A 21808-nucleotide genomic window follows, 5' to 3' on the forward strand; every position below is an offset into this window, starting at 1 on the left:
TGATAATTGTCTCTACGTGTGTTTTAGCAGAGGCAATTCTTAGTATTGTCTATGGCAGTGTATATTATGGCATTTACTAGCCTTGAAAAAGAAGCTGCTACTAGTAGCCCAGTGTGTCTTCACCCTTATAAAGATCCTGAAACTTCAAAGTGACTTAGAATCTAATTACTAAAGCTAATTGGAATGTTCAGTTCCTGAGTCGGCTTTGATTTCTCTCCTCCTTTTCACAGTGCACTTACTTCTTCTGAACAGCATAAGAAACTCTTAAATAACTTTTAATATCCATATACATGTATGAGACCTGTTATACAAAATGCTTGGGACCTAATAGGATTTTTAGCCTCCAAAAAAGATTAAGTGCAAAATACAAAAAAATACAAAAAAGGAAGTCACTCACGATTCAGTAGGTGCAAAAAACTGCCTCCATGTAGGTTTATTGGAGTAATCAGTGAGAAGGATACAGACGTTTCGGGAACCTCTCGTTCCCTTTTTTAATGTAGCATTCCCTGAAAACGTCTGTATCCTTCTCACTGATTACTCCAATAAACCTGCATGAAGGCAGTTTTTTGACCTACTGAATCGTGAGTGACTTCTTTTTTTGGATTTTGCGCTTAATATGTCTATAGCCGGAAGCCACGGCTTTTAGGAATACGCACTCCGATTTTTTCTTTCTCCAAAAAAAGATTAATTATATCTTAGTTTGGGATCAGGTACAAAGTGCTGTTTTATTACTACAAAGAAAAAGTAAATCATTTTTTATAAATTTAATACATTTGATAATAATGGAGTCTATGGGAGATGGGAGATGGCCTGTAATTCAGAGCTTTCTGGATAATGGGTTTCCAGATAACAGGTCCAATACCTGTATTAAAAGTAGTGGGTGTATTTATTCTTATATTAAAAAGAACAATTGGGCCACTTGATACACATAACACTGAACACCCATTCTAAGCAAAGAAATTACTAAGCCCAGTTTTAAATGATATATTTTACGTCCTATATGTTTATATAGATAGATAGATGATAGGTAGATGATAGGTAGATGATAGATAGATAGATATAAACACAATGAATATACAATGCACCACAACTGTCTATTTAATATGAACAACTCAAACTCATTTGTGGGAAAACCCTTTATTCAGAGACCAACATGACTACAGGTTGTATCAAAAGGAAGATCTGTGGGCCTCCAACCACAGGAGTTGTCCTATCACCCACCCAATGTCTGGCACTACAAATCATTCTACGTACCAACTGTACCTATAGGAAAAATGGGTTAAAGGACAACATTCACATAAGACTTCTTTGTACGAATATAGCACCAATAATAACTGTATAATTCTTCCTTGCACCCCCTTGCTTATGTGTCATGAATAATCTGCCAACTGACAAATGTTATCAGCACCGAGCACAAGAGAAAATAAGGGTTTTCAATTTCATCTTAATTATTATGAAAAATGTAAGGAAATTTCTAACGGTTCCTGCAGGTTCTATAAATCCACTGATTGCTTTGTAAAACACTGAATGTAAACTATAAAACACAGCATAATGGATTTATCTTCGTAACCAGATATATCATCGTTACAGCTCATTAGTTACTGGCGAGCAGGACAGCTTTTGAGAAGGGAATAGGAATGTGAAAGGCACTCAAGTACTTAAGGTTGTCCTCTTCATCTGTGCAATGCAGTTTAATTATGGGAACAGATCTTTGGTATGCAAGAAGATGAATTCTCTCCAGGTGTTTACCATGACAGATTTCCTTAGAACAGTCATGTGAAGTCCAAAAAGTTCTTTACAGCCAAACCAGAGATACAAAATACAAATTTGTGTTCAGCAAGTAGATCTTCGATATGTAATGACATTTTGGTATTTTGTAACATGATGTTCAACAAAAACAGTGTTGGGTATTTCTCTCACTTAGCATATCTATTATATGGCAATGGTGGCAACATCTGAGAGTAGTTTGGAGTTTGTTTGGCACAAGATTTAGCATTGGCATTTATTATGGCAAGAGGAAACTGTCACTATATTTTCTCTATGTGCTACTGTATAACCTTCATTTCTTTTTCCAACATCATTTTGCAACTTCCATTTCTCCTGATCATTTACTTTCCCTATGAGTTCTGTTTATAGAGCATAATAAAAATGTATTTGGACATAAGGCACTGCTGGAGCATTAGAGCTTCTGTGGACATTGATATGAATGGTAGAGAGGAAACAAACTATAAAAATAAGACTTTTGCATGGTTGTGAACAGGAGAATATTTAATTAGTGACTAAAACCTTCATGGATATTTCTAGATAAACCAAATTTTTTATTATGTTCAAGACTGCCAGCCTCCCTTTCTCTGATACCTTTTAAAGGAGCAATAAAGACCTGTAATATCTAAAATATTGCTGAGTTCTCTGTAAAAAAAATCTGAACACCTACAGTTCTGGGACTGCCTGCAATCTTACTCATGGACTTGTTTCCCTAAAGACAGGGAAACAACATGCACTTACTGACTGCGTAAGCCCAGCTATGGTGCAGTAGGATGTCAAGTCATTTAACTCTCCTTACACAAGCTTTACAGCATCTTGCTTATCCATTAGCAGTATGAGAAAAAAATATCTTTGATCTAAAGAAAGAAAATGAATACAGAAGAGATGAGCACATGCTTTCATTGCAGTGTTCTTTAAAGATGACATCTCACTTTTTTATTAAGCCCAATAAATGTGCATTTTCAGTCCAATAAAAGGTACAAGAGGCCCACAAGGCTGGACTGCATTCATGGAAGTAAAGGAGGCTTCTTATGGCATACTCTTAGATCACATTTCCTGTGGCATTCTGGAGGTTCATGCTCAGGCTCAGTGTGTGATCAGTAGGAGCTGAGCTGTTCAATGTTGATTTTACTGAGAGGATTTCAGGGATATTCGACGACTGATAGACTGATAGCGGACACCTTGGAGTAGAGAAGGATAATCAGGAACACGGAACAGTCTCTCCTCTGGAAAAGGTGCAGTTATATCTGCAGCAGAGCCTGTAAGCATAACCTGTAGATTTGGATAATTAAGGCGGCTCCCCACTGCCAATACGTAGATCTCAATGCCTGCCGCTCGAGCATCTTGCACAGCTTTCAGCATGTCCTTCTCATCCTGTGTATTCCCATCGGAGAAGACCAGCAGTTTCTTGCTTACCCCTGCCAAACTATCTTCACGATACAGCTCTGTCACAGCACGCAGAGCAGATACCACATTTGTGGCACCATTTATGAACTGCATATTATCCACTGGAACTTCTAGTACTGTGTAATTGGACACAAACTGTGCTTCCACTTTCTGCTGGTTGAGGCCACTATATTGCACCACCGACACGCGTGCAGAGCCTGATGGAGGGGCTTTTGCCTTCAGAAAACGTTGAGCTAAGAGCTTCACAAAGCTTTTGCTGGTTTGGAAATGCTGATTTCCAACTCTAGTAGAGCTGTCTACAAGCAGTGTGATGTCTGCTGGCCCTTCGTATGTGACTGGAGGAAGAAGGAAGCAAATATTAGCACAGATAAATCATTCGTACAAAGTGGCATTACAAATTAGTCCTTGAAGAAGTACAAATCAGTCTTATTTGGACCCATAACACAAATCATGTAACTGTCACAATTATCTGTTATGTACCTTCACCATTACTCATTTCGTTGTCACACCACCAAACAGTCTATGCACACAACAGACAATATAGCTGGCTTTTGCAACCACATAGTTCTGTGAATACATTTTGCAGTTCTCCCTTGCATGGGCATAAGAAACAAGCATTAGCTACTTACTGGGGCAGGAGTAATCTGGACACTTCCTATCTGTAAAACAAAATGAGAAGAATAAGAGTCACAATAAATAAGTGCACATTGATCAATTTAGCATTACTTGGACCTCAGGGACTGGCAGGTAAAAATTAATACTATAAAGCAAGTTACATCAAATCACTGGCTCTTTTCTATTATTTGTATGTGGATTTATACATTTTAATAGTTACATTTTATGTTCGGTTCTATGTTTGAGGTTAATAGTAAAGTTTGGTCAATCTCTCACCGCTGCACATATGAGAAGTAACATTATGCAAAAAGCCATCATCCAGAAGTTCTGCAAAGCTGGTTCGCTGCAAAGACAGCCCCTTCGAATAAGGTCTTCCACCACAAGAAATCTGAACCAACTGATCTGAATTAGGAGCATTTTGGAAAATGTCCCCTACGCCCACTGATACAACCTGAAAGAAGGAAGGAGAGAAAATGGGAATATTATCATAGCCCTGGGGCTAACAGGCATTATGATATAAGTCAGAAGGCTCTTTACCGGAGTAACTTCACACAATGTATTTAGTGGAGTTGTGTCTCTCAGAATATCTGAATGTCCGTCTGTAAGTACAAGTGCTATTTTCTTCTCCAATTTAAACCGTTTCAAGAGATTATCTTTAGTAAAAGCAAGAGCTTCTCCAGTCCAGGTTCCACCTGCAATCCACTTTAAGTTCTTCACAGCCCTGGGAGCAGAAAAAACAGAGGATAATATTTTGGCAAAAATAAAGGGTGAAAAATTAAAATTGGCAATACACAAAATGTGTGCTATTAAAGAATTATAAGTCTCAGAACCCTGTTCCATCCTAGTCATCTCGGAGACATTGGGGAGAGCTGCTAAAATAGTTAGTCCTCAAGCTCATCCCTTTAATATGCAACAGGGATGTAAAAAGCATTACAACACTTGTCCACACTGTCTACTTATCCTTATCTTATCATTATATAAATGGGGGTGCAGATGTTGAACTAGGTTGCAACAAGGCCGCATTGCTACACATTGGCTCTCTAGCTCCTAAATGACAGGAGTTTTGTGTTTCAGGAAGCAGCTGTTTGAGAAATGCCATAGTGCTCCAAATGCAACAACAAACCAATTTCTTTTTCTGTATCATAAAGAAGCTTTAAAAAAAAAAAGAAAAGTATCCCTTTAATTGTTATGACAGACTAAGAAAAGTAACCCAGATATTACATACTCCTTCAGTTGTCCAATGGACTGGATGCTTGCATCTCCCATGGCTACAACTTCTTGAGTCTTTCCATGGCTGTACTGCACCACTCCAACATGTGAATTTTCAGCATCAAACTGTTAAAAATACCACAGACTATGGTTACTAGCATCTAAAAATTCTCCCCTTGATTTTAAGGTAAGGAAATCAGGAAAGTGAGAAAATATGTCAATGTCTACCCCTCTGAAGGTAAAGCCACAGGTCCATGACCAATATAATCTAATTGCTGATTTGATGCTATGGGTAGCATCAAATCCTATATATGTTTCAACCTGTAACTCAAATTCAGTCACATATAATAAGTCTCAGGAGCTTTACAGGTGGTGGTGAAAATAACAGGGCTATTTATATGGTGAAACCTACTGAATATTTTAGTTCAGATTAATACTGAGCCAAGGCAAATGCTTTCTAACCTGTAATGAATACCTCACCTTGACATGTTCATCCCGGCTGAGTCGATCAATAACCTTAATAATAAAATCTTTGGAGATCTGGAAGTTGGAGTGGCCAATACTCTCAGAGCTGTCAAGCACGAAGAGGAGGTCTAAAGGACCACAAGTACATTCTAGGGGACACCAAGAACAAATGCCATATTATAACATAGCAGAGTTCCAACTTCACACCTAGTTATAAAATATATGGAACTGAACAATAACCCATGTTTCAGAGTTCATAAAATAAAATATCTGTTGTGGAAAAAAAACCCATTTAAGGGGAGACATGGAAATTTTTGTTAAATATCTTGGGTTTATCAGTAAGTAAGACCTTTAAGATAATGTACACCCCAAGGACAAACAGATATAACTGCATAAGTCTTGACAGTGACTGCTCCTTCACTGACTATACCTATTATCCACCAGAACAGCCAAGCCCAAGTTATGCCAGTGACATCTAAGCGGGGACTAATGGGATGATTACAGAAAGTCTGCGTAAATTTACATGCCTGAGGATAGTAAAAAGCCTTGAGGGCATTGTCATATTAGAAAAATGTGGTTCTCCCATCAAAAGAGATTCAGATTTCACATTTGTAAGGATATGCCTCACCTGACAGTAATATGGGTATAGTGTCTTTAGTACACTTGGAGCAGAACTTAAATATAATTTGCCCCACCAATGACAGTGCTTTGCCCAATTGTAGCTTTTCTTTTTGCCAGAATCTTTAACAGCTCTGGTTCTGGACTTTTGGCCTGTTTCTTGACTATCTTGAACTCTGCTTGCCCTGAACTTGGACTTGGACTTTGCTTTACCCCTATAATATCGTGCTACTGGACTTTTTGTATTCTGCCTCGTTCCATAGCACAAATATGGGAAACTTTTTACAGAATTATTGGGACCAGGGTTTTCTGGATAAAGGTCCTTTTTGTAATCACCATAACTTAAGTCTGCTAAAAATTATTTAAACATTAAATAAACCAAATTAGAATGCTTTGCTGCCAATACAGGTTCATGTACCTTAGTTACATTCAGGTATAAGGTAGAAAAAGAAGTAACTGAAAAAATCTGAATAATTTGCTTAAAACTAAGTCTATAGGAGGCGGCCTTTCTGTAATCCAGACATGAATAATGGGTATCTATGTAAGGGAATCTAAACCTGCACTTGCTTCTTCGTAAGCCCTTACTCCCTGATACTGAAGGCCTTGTGGCACTGATATAATTTGACCTTAAATTGGACTTAATAACCTTTTGCATTTTTTACACAAAGGCAAAGAAAGGAATCAAAGTAGTAAAGATGAGAAGCAGCCAATAAAAATAATAACTGTGGATAGCAGGGCTAGTTAAAAAATGTGTGTAGATCAGTGGAATAGGAAATGAGAAGCAAAATGAGTAATTGCAAAGATGGGGATGACACAGCATAAGGGGGAAGCAGCAAAGAGGAGAAAATAATGTTAGATCAAAATAAGCTTGGAGAAAGCAATGCATTATGAGAAATTGAGAAAATGGAACAGTCTCCAGCCAGAAAAGGCTAAAATATAAGTAAAGATGGAAGCAGATGATGAGTTAGAAAAAGGAAAGTATTATACTTACCACAGCAAGCTGCAAGGAAAAGCAAGAATAATCAGAATCAGAATCTAGCTACATAAGACATCCTGCAGAAAGCATTATATCAGATCAAAAGATCTGCAAAATACAGTTACCCAATCTCAAATGAAGAATAGCTGTTTTTTTTGTTCCATAATTTTTATTTGAAGAATATCTTTTTAGGCTACACTGCACTATGTATTTTGATCTCTGTTCTTGCAGAATTAATTAAAATGATAAAAAGTACCATGGATTGCTACCCAAGGCAAAGTCAAGTTTCATGAGGACCCCATGGTTCCAGGGCTACTTTCAAAGGCTCTCAAACAAGTCATAGTCAAAATGCCTACAATGCAAAGATCTATACAATATATAAAGTCATGCAGTATGAATCCATGAAATGGGTAATGCATTTAAAGAATTATACTTATTGTTTGGAGAATGGATTATTCTTAAATGCTATAACATCATAATCCATAAAGTCTTTGTGGGAATAATTTTATTTAATTCTAACTCCCAGGGCAATGAAAGATAACAAGAGAGTCATGGTGCTATGAGCTCCTTATACCCAAATAACAGATAGACAAGGAGGTATCCATTATGGGGGCTTGCTGAGACTGATGGACTCATGTTGGCATACTTTCCCATCATCCAGTGTTTCTCAGAACAGTCTAAAATGTTAGGATGCAGCAATATGAAGCTTAAATTAGGTAGGAAAACCTGGGTGTGGTTTGGATGTTATAGGTACTGGCAAAATCATCAAAATGTCAACTCAAAAATATTGGCAGTTATGTGCTGAACATATCTGTATTGTGCTTCATAAAAGCACTTACAGTATTCCAATTTGAAATGTTCCCATTTGTGACTAGGCCAGCTCTCCCTCAGTATGTGTCATTAAAAACAAACTGCACTGAGAATTGTTTTCTTCTTACACATGAGAGTTTTATAGGGGGGTACATGTCTTTAGAAGACACCCAAAATATATTACACTTCATTATTAAGATGCCAGCTTTCCTCACACAGTTGGTACTGCACATTTCCTGGAATGACTACTTTGCTTTCTGGCACCCTATTATGCATACTAAGCCTCCCAGCTGGCCATGTTTTCCAAGGAAAATATTATTCAAACAGAATGTACTTTTATTTCAACATTTTTATTTTACAATAGCCAGTACATTCCCAAACAAAAGAATAAGTAGGACTCACAGCACATCCTCTTTATGATATCCAGGATCTCACACTCCTGAAAAATAGACAGAATCTATATTAATTCCATAGTATACTATTGTTTCAAGGACAAACTCATGTCCATAGCTCGTTGGAGCTTCACACATTCTGGTATTAAAGTAAGAAAGTCCTACTAATAAGGGAATTAAGCATTCCAACTCCACAGAAGTCAATATTTTGCCTATAGTGACCAGCATACACTGCACATGCAATACATCACAGTCACATTACAGTCACACAAGCTAGGATATCTGAAAAATGGGGAAACCCAATACTTACATCTGGGCCTGGAGGTCCTGCGGGGCCTGGAGATCCCTGTTAAAGAGTATAATAAAACTTTATTTCTGATAAAGAAATAGACAACAAAATGCGACTTTAATCTATTTACGAGTTAAAGAGAAAACTATAAACACACAAATTTAAAAATGCAGCAAACATATACAAATTGAGTGGATTTGTTGCCAAAAAAACCTAAAAAAAATAGGTACAAACATCCATAGACTTTTAAACATTTCTTTTTTTGGAACTGCCCTATTTTCTTCTGATAAAGCCATTTATTAGGATTGAGTGAGAATCCACTGCCATACGACAAGCCTTGCACATCTTGCTAATGTACATGAGAGCTCTACATTCCGAGTGGGGAAGAGAATTGGCACAAATGGTAGAGAAAGTCCACTTGTATAATCTGTCCCTAGGCCTGCACATGCCTTAAGGCAACCCAGGATCATAGTATATTTTAACTGAAACCAGTTCAACAATAACAATTATTAAGATGCAGTTCCATTATGGTGGTAATCTGGGTCTTAGATGTTGGCAGGAATTCAGCCAAGCACTGAGCAAGACCATGTGCAGAAAGAGCTGTTTACCTTATAAAAACTGATTTATTTACAAAAAAAAAAGATATTTTGTATACAGCTTAGTTTCCTTGTACTCACTGGGGGTCCTTCTGGTCCTCTATATCCCTTTGCTCCTTTGGGACCAGGAGGTCCTGGACTTACATTCTAATACAAGAGAAAATACACTGCTGTTAATTCTGTTGCACATATGCTAATAGTATACCAGTATATGAAGAACTGAATATATTCATAAAGCATATTAAATGCACACTGATGTTAAAATACATTATTTATTCTCAGGCTAGAAACAGCTTCCCCATGACCTCAAATCTAACCAGAGCACTATGGGAGTTTTGGGAGTATGTTTTCATTATACAGGTATCAGACCCATTATCCAGAATGCTCGGGACCAAGGGCAATTTGGATAAGGGTTCTTTCCGTAATTTGGATCTTCATACCTTAAGTCTACTGAAAAATCAACAAAACATTAATTAAACCCAATAGGATTTTTTTTTTTGCCTCCAATAAGGATTAATTATATCTTATCTGGGATTAAGTACAAGGTACTGTTTTATTATTACAGAGAAAAAGGAAATCAGTTTCAAAAATCTAAATCATTTGATTAAAATGGAGTCTATAGGAGATGGGCTTTCCATAATTCTGAGCTTTCTGGACAACGGGTTTCCAGATAACGGATCCCATATATGTACTTCTTTTTTCTAGGTACTGGTTTCCTCCTACACCCCAAAACCATACAGCAGATTAACTGGCCCCTGTTAAAATTGACAATACTGAGTGTGTGCATAGTAGTGACCTTAGAATGGAACTTCTATTAGAACTAGGACTGATCTGAGTGATGAACAATTGCTCTGTAAAGTGACACATTACATATAAAATAATCAACCCATTTTTAACAGATTTTATTTTCTAAATCAGTTACTTAATCTTTGGGAAAATATGATAAAATACACATACATTTGCAATGAGGAGTGAAAAGGCAAGAAACATTACATTACACCTTATACTCACATCATCACCAGGTTCCCCTTGTTCTCCTTCATCTCCCTTAGGTCCAGGATAACCTTTGGTTCCCTAATATAATAACAGATAAATATGTTTTTTTTTGGTTCACTTTTTACTTTACAAGAGAAAACCATAGCACTTTTGGGACAGTCAGGAATGGTTACTTACATTTGAACCAGGGTCTCCTCGGCTACCAGGATATCCCTGAGATGGGTACAAAAGAGAGTTAGATGCCAAAGGAACACAGTTATAGTGCCATTTTACACCATAAGCTTCCAAACTATGGGAACTCTATGGCAGACCCTGCAGTGGCACACCACAAAAGAGAATTTTGGGTAAATGATAACTTATCTAGGTTCTATTATAAATACAACACTGACTTTTATTTATAATGTTTTATACACCTGGAACATTGTTATAAGTATTCATTAGCGAAATGTTTTGCCAGGCATGAATTCACAGCAAATTTCCGCATTTCGCATTGTTTCGTGAAAATTTGCGGTGGGAAAATTCGGTGCGCTTCAAAAAAAGTTGCAGAGAAATGGGTGTGGTCGCGGCAAAAAAAAAGCTTTTTTGCCATTTCGCTAATTTTTTGGGACAGATTCAGATTATCACTATTTATAAGAAATGTGAGAAGTGACCAGATTTCTGGCTAGAAAAGAAGCTAGAAATGCAAAAAAAAAAATGCACAGTTTGGTGTAAAGATGTGGGAGCCAGACTTCAGTTCTTTGATGTAGCATATGTCATAAAAATTCATAATGAAGAGTGGATGTAACTGGCCCCAAGTTTTTCTTTTGTTGCCATAGGTAAGTAAAAAAGGAAGGAGTGATCAGCTTAGTATGATTATTATTCTTTAGGAAAATGTTTTTCAAGATCTCAAGATTAATTAATTGGTTGATGTGACCTAACATGTATGTGTGCCCTTAGTTTATTTGTGTGCACCGTGAATCGTATAATCACAGGGGCAGCCCTTAGTATAGGATCATTCAGGATTCAGGATTACCAGTGGCACATACTACCAAAAATGTATATTTTTATCAAAATTATTTACTTAGATGAAGCAGGCTTTTACATACAAGCTTTTTTATGTGATATTTTTATAGAGACCTACATAGTTTGGTGGTGAACCAAGTAACACAGTTTTAAAACATACTTAAATGCAGCGCTCCACTTACACACCTGGAATCCTGGGAAGCCATCAGTACCATTTCCTGGACGGCCATCATCTCCCTAAAAAGAAAAATTATTATTAACCTTTATTTATAAAGCGCCAACATATTCCGCAGCGCTGTACAAAAAATCAAATCAATATCTTTATCCAGAAAGAGAGAAAACACAAACTGCAATTTTTAAAACTTAATTCAGAAACTTGTGAACAAACACATATAACCGCAAAAGTATATATAGGCCAACAAAACAAATAGTTCCTATGATATCATAACAAAACAACTCTACAACTCTTCCATACCGCAACAACCTACCGTATCACCACTTATATACAATCATCGCTTCCAAAACATTGCAAATGCAACGTCAGATGCCGACAGCTCCATCATAAGGTTTATGGTGAAGCAGGCAGTGGAGGACAATACATACACACTTCCAGAATTCTGTAAATGGAACTAATGTAATGCAATAAAATAAATAATCCAGCAAAAGAGTAATACAACACCGAGGGATATCTTATACCATTTAAGCCTAGCGTTAGTCATCAGCCAACATAAAACAATCACACAGAACACATTAGCATGGAAATTTCTGATGCCAGCAATCAAACTTTTATCAAACACAAGCACAAAAGCACAAATAATGCAGAAGTCTTCACTATATGTATATAACCAATATATATGTATATAACCCAATGAACACACAGAGTCAGTACAACATTATCCAGAAACATGTGAAAACATATGAATTCTAAGAGGAATTTATCAGAATCTACTTTGAATAAACCATAATGTGCTTCCATTCACATCTGCCGTATGTAGCCAGTATCCAATATTTCCTGTATGAGAAGCCCCTGCTTTCTTTAAAACTGATAAACACATCCTTATACCAACACCAAGATTTTTTCCTCATGACAGTGAGCCATCAGGCACAGAGAAGTTTGAAGATAGATAAACTTCCCATAATTGTGTGTTTATTGTACTCCAATCTCAATTACCCTTAACCCTCTGTTTGGCAGAGCATCTGTTTTTAAAGCACTTACCCTCTCTCCTGCAATGCCTTGTTCTCCGGGTAAGCCTTTTGCTCCTCTTGGTCCTTTTGGCCCCTAAAAAATGAAAGATTAAAAAGAAATAGTATAAAAAGTTAAAAAAAAAAAAACAAAGATTTAAAGTTAATGGGAAACAGGAGACACAGGAAACAGCTGCAGATGATTCCAGTTTAATACGCATGCTGGAGAGTCCAGTGAGATTTCCCAGCAGATAATCAACATTATCAAGCCTGGACATTTGTCCCTTGAGTTGTGATGCCACTTAGTTTTAGAGTATGGTTCACAGTATGGCAAACAAGAAAACTTGGGGGGTGGGGGGGGCAAGGGGTAAACAAGACATAGGCCATGATGTAAACAATACAGCCTGTATATAAAATAACAAATTTAGTGTTAGTCACAACAGATCACTAAATGATAAATAGTCTAGAACCAACCTTTTTTACCCAGGAGCCACTATCAAATATAACCAAAAGATTTGGGGAGCAACAAAAGCATGAAAAATGCACCTGGAGGTATAAAAAATGGGTTGGTACGTGGACTGGCTGCCCACATGAGGCTCTGTTTGGCAGTACACCTGGTTTTATGCAACCAAAACCTGCCTTCAAGCCAGGAATTAAATAAAAGAACAACAGCCAAGTGTGCGACATGTTACTCGCAAGCCACTGGTTAGGGATCACTGGCCCGGTAAAAGAAATTGAACACAAATATGCGTAAGACCACTAAGGTCTATGGAGAACAGTAAAAAATACACAGAAGAATTTAGCTTTGAATGTAGACACATTTTGTTTGGTTTTTGGGCTGAACCTAGGGGTAGAAAGACTGCAATGCCTTCTCTGACTCCAGCTTTGCGCCTTTTTCCACAAGCAACAATAAGCAAGCAAACTACTAGGGGTCAGTTTAGTGGCAAGTGGGGGCTGGGCGGAAATGGTGCCAATATTATTTGGCCTGGTGCTGGTTTTAGTTTTACAAACAAATAAAAAGTGGGGAACAGTATAGGTGGGAATTCTGCTCACATAAAATACGCAATTAGGTGAATATAAATCACCTTGGGTTCATTTACTGACAAGAGGCAAATTTGCAAAAGTGCAGTGGCCCATAAGCAATATACTGACTTGATTATTAAATGAGACACATTAGACCACGCCCCTGTTCTACCCTAACCATTCCCATTTACATTGTACACCCTGGCATGCCCCTGATCTGTCAGACTCCACCCACTTTACCATAAAGCTCTGTCCCTTTTTGGGTCTGCAGTGCAGAGCTATCCAGCAAAAAACGGCCTTTGAATGGTATGAATCTGTAGCAGAATGAAGAAAGCTAATTGCTGATTTATTCAGTGTGAGCAAGTAGGACATGCAGTGTATTTAATAGACCACTGATCAAAATTTTATACACATCAAAAAATCCTATTAACTTTTCTCAGCAAAGGTTCATAGTGCTACCAACCTCTGGACCTCTTGGTCCTTCATCCCCTCTGTATCCTTTGGGTCCCTGAGGCCCAGCTTCTCCCTGAGAAAAAAAAAAGAATTACAAACCTGAAACACACAACTCTTCCATCACAGTAGACAAGGGGAAGGAGTTGAAAAGTCTTTGAGAAAGAGGAAACCAAAAGGCATTCTGATAAGAAAGTAAAGTAGCTTTCATTTTTCACAGCTTATCTAAAATCTGACAATATTTTATACAGTAAGGAAGACCCACACAGACCAGCAAGGGGAGACATTCATAAATAAGAGGAGCAGCACAGAAAACAGGATGAGATCTGGGAAAAAGGGCAAAATAATTTGGGTAAATAATAGGCTCTGCAGAAAAAATAATGGATTAGACTGAAAACAGATTGTAGATTGTATGCTAAAAAAAGAAAACAATGTAATGTTGCTAGATTCCTTTTTGAAAACACAATTTAGGCATGGCACAATGTTCCTAGAACTTTTTTCAAATGTTGCCAACTATGGATCTAGGTAGTACAGTAATTACTGAGCAAGTAACATAAATAGTGTTTCACAATGAATAGACAGACAAGTTACCGACTAAACATTGTCAGAAAGGGAGCTGGAAAGCACTGGAGAAAATCTGGTGGGACAGGGTCCCATATGAAGTCACAGCGAGAAACCCTTGGGTAAGGTCATTTTGTTCTCTAAACTTGCCTTTGTACTTTTTTATTGTGGATCCCAGTAAAAGGGAGCTATAAACAAAGCAATATATTTTGTAGCAGAATGAAGTGCGGTAAAAAGAAACAGCTGGTGTGGTCTGGCAAGCTTGTTGGAGAGTACAAGTTTCTATTAATGTAAACGTTTGTTTACCATTGAGCTAGAGAAGGAGATACATACTTTATTTATTATCCCTAAGGGATTACTCATGTAATGGATGAGTCACTGAAACTTGTGTATTATAACAAATAATTTATCCCCCCCCCCCCATTGTAAAGACTTTATATGGTCATTATTCCCTCTGTATATTTGCCACACAGGGCCCGATTCACTAAAGTCCGAAATAAGGAGTGCTATTTATAGCATGCGTTAAAAATCTTATCACTTCTTATTTTTCGCTCGATTCACTAAAAGGACACTTGTCATAATTAAGAAGCGATGTTCTTGGCGTTATTTATCTTGCAACAACATATTTTCAAGCAACGTGCTGCGTAATATGTTGTGCGCTGCGTAATATATTGCTTGAAAATATGTCGTCGCAAGATAAATAACGCCAAGAACATCGCTTCTTAATTATGACAAGTGTCCTTTTAGTGAATCGAGCGAAAAATAAGAAGTGATAAGATTTTTAACGCATGCTATAAATAGCACTCCTTATTTCAGACTTTAGTGAATCGGGCCCACAGTGTCTTATGTTTGGGTTATATGGCTAACCCCTTTAACATTCAACCAGGTACTCATGCTCTCCACCTGGCTAACACTATGGAGCTAGCACAAAATTTTACTTTTATAAACTATTTTACATAATTATTTGAGTCTGTGACTGTAGTGGGTCTTTCATTGGAAGGCTTGCCACCTTTTGAATCTTAGACTACCAGCTGAGACATGTGGGTTAGGGTTGCCACCTTTCTCTTTCCCGTAACTCTTGGCAGGGGTGGGGCAAAGAAGTCACAAAGCAGATAAAGTTGGGGTAAGACTGTTGCTTCAGGGGGAAGGACTATTATGTGGCATTCGGAGATTGGCTAACTGCCGTGTCATTCAAGGGTTGTCCAGACTTCCTAATTTGGAAACCTGGGCAGGCACTTAACCGGGCTGTCCAGGTCAGATCCCAGACAAGTGACAACCCTAATGTGGGGGCAGGCTAATGACATAAGAGGGGAATAACAGTGACTTAAATGAGTGGATCAATGATGTAAAGGGGTTTAGTGATGACATCCAATGAGTAGATGGTGGGGCAAATTCTGTGGATATCAGGACAGAGAAGGCAAGATTGAGCAGGAATTGGGGTAGATCAGGGGTATTGTAAATATACTGACAAGTACATTGCTGGTAAACGTGTAATACTGGCCCCAGGCTTGGCTGCTATTTAATGGATAGGCTGGTGAAATACCACCCAGGTGGCAACGCTATATATATAGGTAATCTTAAGTCTTAAGAATTTACAGTGACATACTGGTCAAAAGCTCACAGTACTCTCAATAAATAGAGCTGCTGAGTTAAAGGCTGGTTAGTTGCAGTAGGGCTACTGATAGTTATGGATATTTAAGAGTTTACAAAGATCACAGGTGTGTCAGTATCAAAGAAATCACAATATGTTTGAATTTTCCTTACTGGATCACCAAAAGCACCAGCTGGCCCATCTCTTCCTTGGTCGCCTGGTGGCCCAGGCTCACCCTACCCAAACCAAAAAAGAAAAAAGTATTAGAAGTAAAAAATACAATCCACAGAATGCATGATAAAAAACATTGTTTGGGTAAACTTTTCTACTCCTGGCAGAAAAATCTAAAACTGCCTATTTTGCAGCATAGTAGTTTGGGCTTGGTGCTAATTGGTCAGATTCTTTTACTTGACATTCTCTATCCTCCTGACAGCTATGTGCTTTGCCAGGCTATTTGTTAGGGCTTTAAAAAGGACCTATAAGAAACAAGCATTTGACATTACAATATGCACCTCTATAAATAGAACAAATGTGCCTTTATTATACTAATACTAAAACCCTACTTTTCACTGTATAATTTAGACAATCAGAACAAAGGCAGACTTGTGGAAAGGCAGAGTTGTAATTGGCTACCCATATCATTCTGTGATTCAGGGGAGGACCATACTGCACATTTGTAAGACAGAGAGGATCTATAGCATGCTCCAGACTGAAAACGTGTACTAAATGCTCTTTATGTCCCCTATTAACTTACTCAAGGTCGTATCTAAACTGTTTTGTATTTCCAATTAAGGCTCTAATTTTAGAACATGATGGAGCTGAGTTTAGTAGCAGGTAGGTGTATTGTAAAGCAGATAATGGTGGGTTGGGGCTTAGATGAGGCAATATAATAAACATCAACACATTTTACCTTTTCTCCTCTAGCTCCTCTGGCCCCAGATACCCCAGGAGGACCCTGCTCTCCAGGTTCACCCTGTAGGATAAAGGAAAGCCATCACCAATCAGTAAGCTCGCTACTAGACATTTTACTAGATGTATTACATAATTATATATTTTTTCTTTTATATATGCGCTTCCATCACATTCTTCTGGAACACATGTTGAGGCCTACTCAAAGGAGGCTTTTTTGAGGAAGCAGCAATCAAGATTCACACATTCTTCAAAGAAGGTTTTTCCACTTAAGACTTTAGCGCTGAGTTTTTGTGGGGGTTTTTTTTGTCGCTACTAGACATACTATACAATTATTTGTATATAGTATAGTAATCCTTATCTTAATATTACCCATAGCATCCGCCTCACAAGAGATGGACAAAGAGAAATGCCGCGTGTAGCGCAGCGTAAGTTTTTGACCACACCCCCTAAATACCCCTCCCATTTTACAAAATTTGCCAGGTTATGTATTGAAGTTTGAACACATTTCTGGGGGTTTTTGGGTGAAATTGCCCTCTCAGATGCAAGTCTCAGTTCTCCCAAGAGACCTGTTTAGTTACAATTGTTACAATTGTATCTCAGTGCAGGTGTTGAGTATTCTGGGCCCTCTGCCAAAATCCTACTTACCTAGTTAAGTTTAAGAAACATTGTATCTTTTTTGGCGTTCAGTGCAGGAGATCAAAGGGAAATGAGGGACTTTTCAATAACAATCCTGGACTGTGCTCGGAGCTGTTAAAGTCAGGGCTGTCCAGTTGGGAGATTGATATGGAAGTACTATGTCTAAGTTTTTAAAACTGCTGTCTTGCAGAACCAGGGTCCTAGGTTTAATTCCAGCCAGGGCACCATCCAAACCAAGTTTTCCCATTGTTGGTCTGCTTTTCTCTGGGGTACTTCAGGTCTTTTGTGAAAAACCTTTATCATGGTGAAAAACCCCAGGAAAAGGTTCCAGAGTAAGAGTCCCAAAAAAGGGGACAAATCATGAAAAAGTTTGATGAACTCTTTGTTGATGAACTGTGATGTTTATGTTGGGAGGAGTCTGCCCCAAATAAACCTGTGTTTTCTGACAGAAGATGTGGTATCCCTGTCTCTATGCTCCATACCCTTTGCTTACCTGCCTACCATAGCTAATTTTCCCCAAAAATTATGTTTACAGACAGACAGCATGTCCCCCATATATATATATATATATATATATATATATATATATATGAAAATTAAAGTAACTGCTTTCATTTTCTACTATGTAGTAGCCTAATTCAAGGTAATTACTAATAGTTTCCAATTGCAAATCAGCCCCAGAGAGTGGGAAGAAGGAAGGGGAGTCAGCTGATTTAAAAAGGGTCCTATTATCATTAAGGAGGCCATTTACTAATTTACAACCGGAAGATCTTTCTTTGCTTCATGGTTTTAGAGGGTTTTCTGATGCTTGCATTTGTGCAATAATAAAAAAGCCACAGTTTTCTCTTTTTACTGTTTCTCTTTTCGTTTGTGCTTTTTCAATTTTGATCTTTTAATAAATGACTAGACATTCATATTTTTAGTAGAAATGAGTTTAGTTGTGGTTCCAAAAACCTCTAAAACCATCAGAATGTTAAAAAATTTGCCCCTAAGCGTCTACATGGATCCTTATGTCCAAAGTAGGAATGCACTGTAAGCTTTGCTTAGTTCAGACAGTGATGGATCCTGATTGTCTGTTAATACTAATAAGCCCCTTTATAACACTGGTAGAACTGGTCAGCTTTACTGAGCAACAACCTTTAAATTGAGCTCCTCTCCATTATAGGGGTTCCCCAGTTTAACTTTTCTAAGTTCACAACAGTAGTACAATGTTCCTTTAACATTATGACTACATAACTATAGTGGAATGTTACTATGTATTCTCATAATTATAAATGCTAATGGCAGAGAAGGAATTCAGTGTGTAAAATAAGCTATGCAATCATATCATACTCATCATAATCATGCATTTTAAGGGAATCAAACCTGACTTAAAAATAGAGGATTTTCTCTTTTGACATGTTTCTGCTTGGCTACTGATAAAGTGGGGTCTTTAAGCAGGTTATGTGGTTAAAATCTGATACCAGGACTAATGCACCAAATGAAGATACATTCTCTTGCAGCATTGCTATTACATAAAGGAATTCTATCCCATTCCTTTTACATGTATCATCTTTTCCTTTTGTTTATGAACACTGCTTATAAACACTTTTACCTTTCAGACACTTGCTGTCCCCTCAGGGGAAGCTTTCTGCTTCACTTGAGATCTTAGAGAATTCTTTTGTTTCAGCTTGGCCATCAGGTCCTGACCTGAAATTACTAGGGAACTGGATTGCTTGAAAAAGGAAAACTCAGTGTCTTCTAAACATCCTAACTCATCATCTAAAAGAAAAATGCCATCCAGGTTCCAGAAGAAGCAATCTGTCAAAGTGTCAGTCTCAGATCTCAGAGCTGAATTCACAACTATAGTCTGTATAGCCTTGCATAAGATTGGCCACACCTGAACCTACTTTTGTCTCTCTTCTTATTTGTAAAATCAAAAGAAAAGGTCTTCCCAAAACCTGAGATATATGGTTTAACTGGACACCTTCTATTTAAAGCAGTGGCGTACATAGATGTTACGGGGTCCCACAGCAAATTCAATTTAGGGTGCCAAAATATTGGTATGTCAGGTTTTACTACTATAATTACTACTATAATACATTGAAATTGCTACTTAATTAGGGCCTCACTGGGCCCTCTGCACTTCTGAGCCCTGCAACCGCAGGGTCTGCTTAATATTTTAATATTAAGTGAAATATTGTTAAAGCACTATGTTGTAAGCCATACTTTCCTCTGTCATGCTCATCTGAGGCATCTCATTTGTGCTTCATAAGGCCTGCCTATAGTGGTCAACATTAGCATCAATGTAATGGCATATGATGTAATTAACAGGTTTATTGGTTTGTACATCAAAGGAAATTCAGTGTAAATTCGCTAGATCTAGTATATTTCATGTCACAACTCTACATATAAACTGCTTTATAACTGAAGGGCATGAGCAACACATGGGATTGCAGCTGGTTTGTACACCCTGAGATGCAGCAGTGTGCACACATTGATGTAATGTTTAATGATAAATGATTAATAAAGTCTCAGATGTTTAAATACCCTCTGGGCCCCCTAATTTCCAGCTGGCAGAGATTTAAGAACAAAGGGGAGCAATGTTTAGCAGCAGAGCTGTCTTTGTGGGGCTCAAAGCAGGGATGCCTGGCAAAGCCATTTACATTGTACGGCCCTGATAAGCAGCAGATGTAACTGCAAGGGCAACATGAAAAGAGTAGAACACAATGACATCACTCAAGGTGTCCATACACAGGCAGATATTGGTTACATTATTGATTGAGGCCCCCAATGGCCTGCTCTTACTGATATCTCTAAAGATGCCAGACAGGGAACTTTTGAGCACTTAAACTCTTCTCTTCTGTGCTTCTAAATAGTGGCACCAAAAACTGAAAGCACACTTATTGGACTATGAGCAGCTTCCCTACCACATTGGTATCACTGGCTGAATATTATTAATTTCTTCATTTTCCCCCAAATTCATCTAGGCCCCCAAATTATAAAATGCACTTTTAGTTTTGCTGACAAAGTGCATTTCTTTTATTATGACCCAGATGAATAATTTAAATGAGGGTTGAGCCATGACTGCTCTGGAAAGAAACATCCTACACAGATTCTGCTAAACTGGCCTGTCCAATGACTATATTATCACGAAAATGATAGAACTGTTGCTTGGATTTATTGAGCATCTCTCAGATAAGGGAATACTATTTGAACAATGTTAATGGAAATAGTTAGCAGTGCATTTTCAGCTGCAATCCTTTACTGGATACAAGCACAAAAATTACATTGGGATCTATGCCGTCATGTGCTTCTACATTTCACAGTACTGTTTTCCAGTGAAAAGCCTTCTATTAGTAGTATCACCAAATAGGCAAGTAGTCATGTATTCAGTATGGGTGATACAAGGTTACATTGAACAAATTATGCACCCCATACTTAGTCAGTAAGGATTGCCTCTCTCTAGAATTCCATAGGTTAAATCTGAAGCAAAAGAAATGATTTCTTAAAAAACCCCTGATAGAATACAGCCATACTAAAAGTAGGAAAGGGTAATATTGAGCTCTATACTTCCCAGTTATTTTACTCAATGAATTACATTTATTATGCTGGAGCCCAGAAGCAGTACAAATAGGGAGGAAGGAGTTTACTATTAAGATATTATACTATTTTACACTGGTTAGGGGAAGGCATGAAATTATTTACCCCCCTCTAGTAGTGACTCTGCAGAATCCAGGGGTCGCTGCCCCTAATATTTAGTCTTATGGAGATCTGTCCCCACCAAGATATATGTGGCACGCATGAAAATGGCAGAGACAGTAAGGGATTCTAGAACTCAACTGTTACCTCTCTCTCTACCTTTTCGTTGGTAATTAAATATCATGCTCCTACCCTTAGCATAATGCAATAATTTGGCTTTAATCCCCATCAAACAAGCAAACACATTAGTTTCTCACCCGTTTTCCAGGAGGCCCATCAGCTCCAGCATCACCCTGTGAGGAGAAGACATAATTCAATTACACACCCTTTAAAGGTTGAATGCAGAAAACTCAGATCGACCATTCTGTAAAATTTTAATGGGGGAGCCCCACTCAAACCACTATCATGGTACCCCTAAAACCCCTCAGCTAAAGAAGAGCACCTAAAGCTGCCCCTGAATTGTCTTTTCAAGCCTGTAATATTTACAGCTATTGATTTCCCATAATTCAGATTACATGGATGCACTTTATCTGGGCAGTCCAACACTCCAACACGGTAATCATATGGGGTGGGAAGGGGGTGTGTGTATACCTTCTGCTCACTTCATTTACAGTGCAAATAAAGGACTGTAGC

The 21808-nt window shown here is 37.9% G+C and overlaps 1 protein-coding gene across 1 annotated transcript in view; it reads right to left on the reverse strand.

Moving 5' to 3' along the window:
- Window positions 1–1121: 1121 nt before the first annotated feature.
- The window catches only part of col6a1 (collagen, type VI, alpha 1), a 38660-nt gene continuing 17973 nt past the window's right edge, over window positions 1122–21808 (reverse strand). Inside the window, exons 18-35 of the mRNA XM_002932031.5 lie at window positions 21433–21468; window positions 16857–16919; window positions 16120–16182; window positions 13808–13870; window positions 12356–12418; window positions 11326–11376; window positions 10315–10350; window positions 10153–10215; window positions 9223–9288; window positions 8567–8602; window positions 8267–8303; window positions 7070–7078; window positions 5476–5609; window positions 5012–5121; window positions 4324–4507; window positions 4063–4237; window positions 3801–3830; window positions 1122–3506 (exon numbers count right to left, since the gene is read on the reverse strand). Coding sequence (XP_002932077.3) covers window positions 2893–3506; window positions 3801–3830; window positions 4063–4237; window positions 4324–4507; window positions 5012–5121; window positions 5476–5609; window positions 7070–7078; window positions 8267–8303; window positions 8567–8602; window positions 9223–9288; window positions 10153–10215; window positions 10315–10350; window positions 11326–11376; window positions 12356–12418; window positions 13808–13870; window positions 16120–16182; window positions 16857–16919; window positions 21433–21468 — 1833 coding nt within the window. The 3' untranslated portion in view covers window positions 1122–2892. The remainder of the gene's footprint in view (window positions 3507–3800; window positions 3831–4062; window positions 4238–4323; window positions 4508–5011; window positions 5122–5475; window positions 5610–7069; window positions 7079–8266; window positions 8304–8566; window positions 8603–9222; window positions 9289–10152; window positions 10216–10314; window positions 10351–11325; window positions 11377–12355; window positions 12419–13807; window positions 13871–16119; window positions 16183–16856; window positions 16920–21432; window positions 21469–21808) is intronic.

This window comes from Xenopus tropicalis, chromosome 9, assembly GCF_000004195.4.
Source record: "Xenopus tropicalis strain Nigerian chromosome 9, UCB_Xtro_10.0, whole genome shotgun sequence".
Lineage (NCBI taxonomy): Eukaryota > Metazoa > Chordata > Amphibia > Anura > Pipidae > Xenopus > Xenopus tropicalis.